The sequence below is a fragment of the Myxocyprinus asiaticus genome, chromosome 4 (genome assembly GCF_019703515.2).
Source record: "Myxocyprinus asiaticus isolate MX2 ecotype Aquarium Trade chromosome 4, UBuf_Myxa_2, whole genome shotgun sequence".
NCBI lineage: Eukaryota > Metazoa > Chordata > Actinopteri > Cypriniformes > Catostomidae > Myxocyprinus > Myxocyprinus asiaticus.
In genome coordinates, this window is record NC_059347.1 from 29125207 (window position 1) to 29135820 (window position 10614).

The window sequence follows — 10614 nt, forward strand, 5'->3', positions numbered from 1 at the left end:
AGTTGATTAGTGAGGTTTTTTGTTTTTTTAGTTTAATACGTAGTGTTTTATCTGCCACTACATACACATTTGACCAGACCTTGCTATGATAACATGCATTTCTAGCAATTATTCAAATATCTTTAAAAAGTCTGACTGCTTTTAACTTACCTTTTGACAAGCTACATTATTAACAGCCAGCCATATAGCTACAGCTGTAAAACATTTTTTTATTTGAAATATTTAGTTAGGGCAAACTGGAACAAACTGCACTTATATCTCTCTTTGAATGAACTGATGTCAGTATAACATGACCGTATGCTGTGCCGTTCAGAGACAGACCTCCAGCAGAGGCACATGGCCATGTGCAGTCTGTTTGCTGAGATGTTGTCTCTTCTGAATGAAGCTGGCATTTCTACAGCAGAGGGACTCGGGACTAAACTCCATTCCTGGGTGGAAAAGCGAGCTCGGGGTCTTTTGGTTCTCCCCCTGCTTACTGCTGCGTGCAGATGCCTGGCCTCAGTGCGTCATATGGCACGCACCACTGAGGCCTGTATTATCTCTTACTTCACTGATGGTAAAAAAAAAAAAACTAAAAAAAACTCATACTTGTTCTGCATAGCCATAGATGTTAAACACTCTTCTTCCTGTGCAACTGTTTTTAGGAATTATTCATTTTCTAATCATTGGGTTGCATCATTAAAGCAAACAGTAATGCTGCATCCCAGTTTAATATCTAGTGTTTAGTCTGTGAGTTCTGGTATACTATAGAACCATTTTAAAGCTGGTGTGTGTAATTTTTTTCAGTGTTTAAATTCTTTCTCGTATCCCAGCTTAATATGCAGTTTGTTTACTTTGTCTGTTTGTGTGACCAAAACAGATGAGGGGATTTTTTTAGAATCTGATTGAAACAGTGACTGTTTGAAAACAAGCAGAAAATACACACTTCAGCTTTTAATGTCCCTTCTAGTTGTTGTTAATATGGAACTAAGAAAACATTCTAACTGGAGTTGAGGAAGACACATCTACTAAAATCTGTCTCTCTCTCAGGTGGTTGTGCTGATCAGTACTCTGGCTGGGGGCCCATCCTGGTCTCTCTGCAGGTTCCCGAGCTGACTGTTGAGGACTTCATCCAGGAGTGCCTGAGCCTGGGCAGTTATCTCACCCTGTATGTCTACATCCTCCAGAGGCTGAACCAGGAGCAGACTCTCCTCAATGAGAAAAAGACCTTAGTGCTTATCAGCTCATGGATCAATCAGGTCTTCCCTAGGTAACATATTGTTAATCACACACCCATGCACTTAAGCACTGCTATCTACTATTGGTGCTGTTCTTTCACATGTTGAAGGTCTCACAGAGGAGCCTCTCAGGAGGCAGTTTAGGATTGCAAATGTAGCATACAGTTATCCATTTCTACCTTAATTGTTTAGTATAGGGGTGTTCATAACCTATGAACATGTGTTGTCTGTTCTTGCAGTGGTCCGGCCGATGAGGCAAAGCTGTTTTTGTGGTGGCATAAAGTCTTGGAGCTTCTGCAGATCCAGGTGGATCAAGAGGACTCATGCGGTCTTGACACTCTGATTCTCACATTAATGGCATTCCAAAACCGGCTGGCCCAGCTTGGTGAAGAAAGACTGAATTCGGGCATCCTAGGAGCCATTGGCCTTGGGAGGAAATCCCCACTTTCTAGCAGGTGAGACAAGAATTCACTTCATAACAAACTACAGTTTTGGCTTGGTGGCCAGATTGAAAGTGAAAATAATTAGATAAATAAGTCAATAAAGCATGGTTACTTACTTCATTTGCACATTAAGGATTCTCTGGATTGTGCATCTCACAATGTCTGTTCTAACTTTGTTTTTAGGTTTAGGGTTGTTGCACGCAGCATGTCTGCATTCCTCCTGGTCCAGGTGCCTTCAGAGTCTCAACTGCGTCTTCATGCAGGCACAGAGCTGCAGCTCTCAGCTAAAGCCCAACAGGTAAGAGTTTGCATGGAATGAGATAAATGTGTATATCATCAATAGGCAAGATGTGAAAATGAGTGAATCAAGTTGATTTCTGGCCTTCTATAAAATGTTATAATTTTATTGGTAAAAGTGCATTGTTATATTTGTAGGTGACTAATTTCTTTTGGAAAGTTGACATGCCTCACGGTGTAAGATACTCCATCTATCTTCATTTTCACTCTGTAGGACCATTTAACATGAACTAGTGAATGCAAAAAGGTGACTAAATATTGTTTAAAAAAAAAAAAATAGATACAGGACCTAAAATATACACTTTCCCTCTTCTAACCTACAAAACAGTATTATAAAAAAAAGTCCATGGACATGTTATGTGTCAATATTCAGCTTGACATGAATATTGTCAGAACAGTGGTCAGCTGATGATTAGATGATGATATTTTTTTCATTGTTTGTCAAGTAAGGAAATTCCTTGTACTGTAGTGTTGATGGAGCATCTTTTAATGATTACTTTCTGTCTTCAGGCCTTAGCTGTGCTAGAGGCGATGCCCAGTAATAAGCAGTATTCAGAGCTGCAAGTGTCTCTAAACCAGGCCCGCCAGTTCATCAAGTATCCAGGCCACTGTCTGTGTGACAGCAACCGTCTTTTAACCCTGCTAATCAATGCACTCTACACTGACCTACACTATCTGGACATCATCCGTTAGCTACAGTATATACTTTAGCACATGGTTTGTGTTTATGCCTGCCATCAAGCTCTGTGAAACCCACAAAAGAAACTGTGGAGAGAACAAGTCATACTCCAGATCTCCTGAAGGAGAACTCTTGGTTGAGAATCAATGCAATGCATTAGACAGTTTCAGTTTCTAGCACTGACGTCTTGACCAAGGCTTGAAAATAAAAGTAGAGAGGAAGGTTAAATCATTGTTTGCCGTAGGTGTTCATCAGTTTATGGTCCAAAATAAACATTTTAACACGCTCTCTCGTCTTTCAGCCCTTTTCCTAAAATGGTGTGTAGATCTGCTTTGCTCAATGAGATTATGAAAAGGCATGATGATCTACACTCAAAAGGATACTTGAAACTCTTTATTAAATTCAATTGGTGGACAAACACACAAGAGTTTTATGAAAACTATCCTTGCGTGTGCAGATCATCATGCCTTTTTACACAGTTTATGGTCTCATTATATTGTATACTCATTGTAGTCATTTATTTACAATTTATTTTGGATTGTTGAGGATTTTATGATGCATTTTTGAGAATGTTTTAGATATTCTTTGTTGGAGGAATTTTGGTGGCATTTTAGAAAACCCATTGAATTTACAGGGAGTAGTCACAGAATATCTACAGTATACTTCATAGCACTTTTCCCTCCAATCATTTCATTTGTGCACATGCTGGTGAATTTACAAAATGTTCGATTTTATTTTAATTTCACTTCAAATTCACTCATTACTATATTTTTTTGAAATACATTCAAGCTCATGCAAATCAACAAATGAAGGCTAGACATTATATTTTAATCTGATGATGATTCTGTTTCTTTCTTACTGGTTAATGTCTTTATTATTTGTATGAAGTGATCAGGAAAAAAAATAATTTTCTGGCCAATAATGTCCAAACTAGATGAATACTGGTTGCTGCTCCAACATGTGATCTGCCTGATAAGTGCATTTAATTTTCAAATATTGACACAGCTAAAATCCCCAAAGTAATGTTCACATGACATCACACATTCCTTTCTGCCTCATATTAAGTTGTATAATCATTTGAATTTCAATGAATGTGCTCACTGCTGTATTTGACTAAATGCATAGAATTATTTTATAATGAATATTAATTTGAATGAGAGAAAATTCATTCTATTGGTACTGTTTCCAGCATGCTGATATCTCCATATTTGGCTCTAGTTTTATTGATTAAACTAATACATCGGGCCCTCTGTGGTCCTTTTATGCTTTTATTACACAGTCAGGGGTCATTTTCTCATATCAAAACATTATTTGGTTTCCAATACTTCAGTACAAATATCAAAACTTTTTACATAGAATTTACAAAGGAATCAACATCTCAGCAATTTCAGTGTACAATTTCAGCCTCCACAAACAGATTATTAACCAGAATTGGAAATTACAAAAACAACTAATATTTCAGCATGACATGATTATTGTCATGCTGCAGACCATAAGTGTAATGTTTAGAGCACAACATTGAACAACCTGGACACTTTGTAATTTGTAGAAATGTATACTGGAAAAGGGAGTCTAATGTTGTATAGAGCATTACTTGCCTTATTATGTGTTTTCAGTATTTTTTTTTTCTCCCTTCTTGTGCCATAATTGCTCTTCTGTCATGTGCTTATAAAATACTGTCAAATGATCTGTCATGTACATTGGAAATGTAAATGATTATCAAGATCAATAATACCTATAATCAAAAGAATGGTGTGTGTATGTTCTTATTTGCCTTTTTTTTTCTTTTTTTTTTTTTACTTATTAAAATGGTTTCTATATGTCACAACAATAAAAGATTGTTTAGATTATAATAATGGGGGGGGGGGGGGCTCTCTCCCCTGCTTGGCTCTAGGCCTGCCGCATCTCCTCTGGTGCCGACTGGGTTAGCTGCAGGTTCATCAGCTGGGGACCACTACTCATCGATGTTTCGCCCCTTACCCCGGAACACCTCCCAGTGGCAGGGAAGTGAACAGGGATGTCTCCTTCTCACCCCCTGCAGCTACCCTCTCCTTAGGCGTTACTTGCTTCCCACACATTGTCCCTCCTCCTTAGCCACACCCAGAAGCTTGCCTTCTCTGCCTCCTCTGACATCTCCTTTGTGGCGGTCTTCAACCCTCTCCCTCTCAAGCCCAAGTCTCTGAGCAGGCATGTTGTTGACCTGCCCATGAAACCCCTGGCTCCCACCTCCACTGGATACACTTTTCCTCTCCATCCCTTAATTCCTTTCATGGGCTACTTCTAGGCCTTCTTCCCATGGTATTGTGAGCTTAATCAAAATGACCACTTTCGAAGCCACAGACCACAGCACCTTGTTGGGGCACAGTGAGGTGTTGCAGATGTCTCTAGGAAAGTGGAGCTGCTTATCTAGATCCACCTTCATTCTCCACTCCAACACTGGTGTCATGAGCTCGAGTACTAGCCTCCTGCTGGGAGCTTCTCCTACCTCTCCTTGCCTGAGGAACAGGATCATTTGATGGCTTGTACTTGGACTCTCCTGACCCACTTCTAGCTTCTGTATAATTTTAGTTGTGCATATTTGGGTTAGGGATGTGCACAAGTAATCAACTAATCAAGTACTCGTTCAGCACCAGATAATCAACTTTTTGTAATACTACTCGAATATTGCAAATTGATTTTCCTTTGCGTAATTTGGCTGCCGTAGGCAAAGCTGAATTATACTGTCATTTCTCTTTGAATCTCTCACCAAATTTCGCAGTTACAACTGAGTCATTAATGCACTGAGAATTGTAATGAGAAATGAATTAATGCATATTGTTCAAGCCTGTTGAAGTTAGCATATTTTGAAACCATTCTTGGTAACATTTGTGTGAGTTAGAGTACTCGACTACAAAATTACTCGATATTGCCCATCCCTAGTGTGGGATTTGCATACCTTTTTTTTTTTTAGTAATCGTGGTGATATTTTACACACAATTGCTGTGATACAAACCAAGAAGTTCCATAGAATAATTCTTAAGCTATTGAGACACACAGAGAGGACTGATCTAAGGACTGCTGTAACACAGCTATACAAATGGATAGCAGATTATGGTGAGTTGACCGAGTGCCATCAACTCATGAAGCTTGTATCTGATGCTGTGCCAGCTGGATTCTGACACGTCTCCCACAGTCTACCACATATAATTACATATCTGCTCTTAATTTTTAATTACATTTTTTCCTCCCAGTCTTTGAGCTGTGCTTTGCAGCCTTCTCAAATAATGTTAAAAAGAGGATATTTTGTTCTGTTGAATAACACTCCTTAGGAACAGCTGTGGATTAATCTGTTTGTTCTTCGTGCTTATTCCTCCTGCTGGCTGGAGTTTGTTTTGTTGATTATTTTTACGGGACACTGGAATGATTACGTCATCCGCTGAACTCATAACAGCTGGCTCACTGAATATTCGTTTGTCTGTCCGAGGAATCCGAATGGTTTTATATCAGCTGGAATTTGTTTTGTGGAAGATCACACCTTTGAGACAGTTCTGTGAATGAGTCTACACAATCTTTGTGTTCATTCTTCCTATTGGCTGGGGTTTATTTTACAAAGTATTTTCTGTTATGTAATTTTGCCTCACAAATTTGTGAGGCAAAATTGAGCAATCAGATGGCAAAGTTGTCGTGGGGTCTCGTGGGTGTTCATGGAACTTTTGAGTTTAGAGAGATCGACGCCGGTTGGCGCTGTCGTGCGTGGGGTTAATGCGCACGTTTTTCTTTTCTCTGTTTGTTTTATTCGGGGGGAAGTTCGGGGTTTGATTGTTTCACTAATGGGGAATGTGGTCTGTATAATTTTGTTTTTGACACACAATTTATTTTTTCTACTATATCAAAATGTCAAATGTTAATATGAGTGTACTATCTCTCTCCACATGGAATGTAAACGGGTAGGGTCACCCCATAAAAAGAAGGAAGGTTATTACTTTTCTTAAAATTTCTTCAAGAAACACATCTCTCCCCGCAGGAAGCTGAAAAAATTGGGAAGATATGGGGGACATGTTTTTTTTAGTGCTGGCTCAAGTAAGAGCAAGGGAGTCATTATATTGATTAATAAACATCTACAATTCAAATGTCTCAAACAGACTAAAGATAAATTAGGGAGAGTCATTATTGTTTTAGCTAAAATTCAAGGGCAAAGGTTGATTTTGGCTAATATTTACACACCTAACGCTGATGATTAGGGCTTTTTTATAGATCTTGAAGGGATGCTGCAAACCGCTGGCACCCCTCATGATATAATATTGGGAGGAGACTTTAATCTTTTGATGGACTCAGTCCTTGATCACAGTGAAGCAAAAGTGTGTAAACCCCCTAGAGCAACATTGACACTTCACAGGATATGTAAAAATCTTGGTCTTACAGATATTTGGAGACTTGAACCCATCTGGTAGGGACTATACATTTTTTCCATCAGTCCATAAGATTTATTCTAGAATAGATTTTTTTTTTTTTTTTTTTTGATATCCAAATCCCTCATTTCATCTGTTGTTGATTGCTCAATTGGAAACATTTTAGTTTCAGATCACGCCCTGGTGAGTTTAGAGGTGTTGCCATATACAGAGAAAAAGAAATCATAAAGTTGGTGCCTTAATGTGTCCCTTTTGCAAAATCCTGATTTCCAACAAATGTTAAAGACTGAAATCAGTGTTTATATGGAGACCAACTGGTCCTCAGTATCCTCTGTGGCCGTGGCTTGGGAGGCACTTAAGGCGGTTCTTAGGGGTCGGATCATACAGTATGCCTCATTCACCAAAAAATCCAAAGCACAAGAACTTGTGGAGTTACAAGGGAATATTAAAAGTGCCGAGGCAGAGCTGAAGCGCCGAATGTCATCTGATGGCCTCAGAGAATTAACCCGATTGAAATATAGATATAATACTATTTTGTCACGGAAAGTGGAGTTTTGGTTATTCAGGGCAAGACAGTCATACTTTGAGTCAGGGGACAAAGCAGGAAAACTTTTGGCTAGATATATAAAGCAGAGAGAGTCTTTTTCAACCATTACCTCAGTGAAATCTGCTGGTGGTGAAATATTTACCTCGGCCATTGATATTAATAATGCTTTTAAAGAATTCTATTTGATCTCTATAGTTCCACGTCTTCATCTACTGATGAAGATATTAGTGGCTCCACTTTTGTTAGAAGTTTATACGGAATGGGTTTTGGTTATTCCATTAAAGAATAGAAAGCTTCCTCCAACCATGACACAAGCCCGGATCAGTCAGATTCTTAAAAAGGACAACGATCCAAGCCAGTTAGATGTAAAATTTTTGTGGCTAATCGATTAAGTTATGACATCACTTATACATATAGATCAGGTGGGGTTTATTCGGGGCCGTAGCTCTTCTGATAACATCAGGCGTCTCATCGATATCATGTGGTATTGAGACCTTTTGAAAATTTGGTTCAACATTTTGGCATTAACAGATCTCAGTTTTATAAGTATTTACAGTTGCGCCACCTACTCTGCACTGTTTTTGGTAGTGGCACGCACTCTGCACTGTTTTTGGTAGTGGCACGCACCCCCCCCCCCAGTGCGGCAGATACTCTGGGAGTGGTGATTGCTGCTTTTGGGAAGGGTCATGAGGCATCAGTGTATTACTCCCTGCTAATTCAGAGTCTGGGGGACGAAACTTTGAATTCTCTCAAAAAATTATGGGAGAAAGATCTAAACTTGACATTGGAGGAGGGGGTGTGGGCTAGGATCCTAAAAAATGTCAAGTCTGCATCTAGAGATGTAAGGGGTCGCCTTATGCAATTTAAGATTTTACATCGATTTTATTGGACCCCCTACAGATTGTATAGGCTTGGTCTTAAAGACACACCCACCTGCTGGCGATGTCAATCAGAGGTTGGAGACATAACTCATGTCTTTTGGGGGGGTGTTGAGATCCAGGAGTTCTGGTTGAAAGTTCAGAGTCTTATATGTGATGTATTGGGCACTCGGCTTTCACTTTGCCCCAGACTCTGTATTTTGGGCGATGGGGTGGTCATCGACATTGAGAATCGGCACATAAAGAGTTGGGTCCTAACGAGCGTCTTGATCGCCAGACAGGCAATTTTAAGGGGTTGGAGGTCGGTTGGAGCGCCCTCATTTCATGAGTGGTGCTCGGAGATGGGGAGGGTGGCGGCCTTTGAGGAAGGGATGTATAGAAGGCTGGGAAATCTGGGGTTATTTGATAGGAAATGGGGCAGATATTTGGCCTTTTTGGAAGGTTTTCGGGGAGGGGTAGTGGAGAGGGATCTCTAGTTTTAAATATGTGTGTGCAATTTGGTTGTTTTTTGAAAATATGCTTTTTATTTATTTATTGTGGTTATTTTTGTGTGTGTGTTTTTTTTCCAAATATTTATGACCACTGGGGTGAGTGTTTGTGTCGGGTGGGGGTGTTCGGGGGGAAGGGTTTAATTGTACATAATTTGATTCCACATTTTCTGTGATGTTTATTTAATTTGTTGAATGGAATCAATAAAAATTGTTTTATTGTAACCACAGAAATATTATCATATCATTAAACTGACCTCTTATTAGTATAAGCATACATATATACACTATATTGCCAAAAGTATTCGCTCACCCATCCAAATAATTGAATTCAGGTGTTCCAATCACTTCCATGGCCACAGGTGTATAAAATGAAGCACCTAGGCATGCAGACTGCTTCTACAAACATTTGTAAAAGAATGGGCCGCTCTCAGGAGCTCAGTGAATTCCAGCGTGGTACTGTGATAGGATGCCACCTGTGCAACAAGTCCAGTCGTGAAATTTCCTCACTACTAAATATTCCACAGTCAACTGTCAGTGGTATTATAACAAAGTGGAAGCGATTGGGAATGACAGCAACTCGTAAGGCCACGTAAAATGACAGAGTGGGGTCAGCGGATGCTGAGGCGCATAGTGCGCAGAGGTCGCCAACTTTCTGCAGAGTCAATCGCTACAGACCTCTAAAGTTCATGTGGCCTTCAGATTAGCTCAAGAACAGTGCGTAGAGAGCTTCATGGAATGGGTTTCCATGGCCGAGCAGCTGCATCCAAGCCATACATCACCAAGTGCAATGCAAAGCGTCAGATGCAGTGGTGTAAAGCACGCCGCCACTGGACTCTAGAGCAGTGGAGACGCGTTCCCTGGAGTGACGAATCACGCTTCTCCATCTGGCAATCTGATGGACGAGTATGGGTTTGGCGGTTGCCAGGAGAACGGTACTTGTCTGACTGCATTGTGCAAACTGTGAAGTTTGGTGGAGGGGGGATTATGGTGTGGGGTTGTTTTTCAGGAGCTGGGCTTGGCCCCTTAGTTCCAGTGAAAGGAACTCTGAATGCTTCAGCATACCAAGAGATTTTGGACAATTCCATGCTCCCAACTTTGTGGGAACAGTTTGGGGATGGCCCCTTCCTGTTCCAACATGACTGCGCACCAGTGCACAAAGCAAGGTCCATAAAGACATGGATGAGCGAGTTTGGTGTGGAAGAACTTGACTGGCCTGCACAGAGTCCTGACCTCAACCCGATAGAGCACGTTTGGGATGAATTAGAGCGAAGACTGCGAGCCAGGCCTTCTCGTCCAACATCAGTGTCTGACCTCACAAATGCGCTTCTGGAAGAATGGTCAAAAATTCCCATAAACACACTCCTAAACCTTGTGGAAAGCCTTCCCAGAAGAGTTGAAGCTGTTATAGCTGCAAAGGGTGGCCGACGTCACATTAAACCCTATGGATTAAGAATGGGATGTCACTTAAATTCATATGTGTCTAAAGGCAGATGAGCGAATACTTTTGGCAATATAGTGTGTATATATATATATATATATATATATATATATATATATATATATATATATATATATATATATATAAAGTACTTCAAGGAAGTTCAAAGAATTTGAGTGATTAGGCCATGTCCATACTACTAAATTTTGCTACATTTACACCTCTTATCCACACTA

General features: G+C 40.1%; 1 protein-coding gene across 4 annotated transcripts in view; it reads left to right on the forward strand.

The window, feature by feature from the left end:
* LOC127440150 (ectopic P granules protein 5 homolog) overlaps nt 1–4382 on the forward strand; it is a 34230-nt gene extending 29848 nt beyond the window's left edge. For all 4 annotated transcript variants that reach the window (XM_051696579.1, XM_051696581.1, XM_051696582.1 and 1 more), the window contains 5 exons: nt 314–556; nt 1030–1249; nt 1457–1672; nt 1844–1958; nt 2468–4382. In XM_051696579.1, the coding sequence (XP_051552539.1) occupies nt 314–556; nt 1030–1249; nt 1457–1672; nt 1844–1958; nt 2468–2650 (977 nt within the window). In that variant the 3' untranslated portion in view covers nt 2651–4382. The remainder of the gene's footprint in view (nt 1–313; nt 557–1029; nt 1250–1456; nt 1673–1843; nt 1959–2467) is intronic.
* The last annotated feature ends 6232 nt before the right edge of the window (nt 4383–10614 follow it).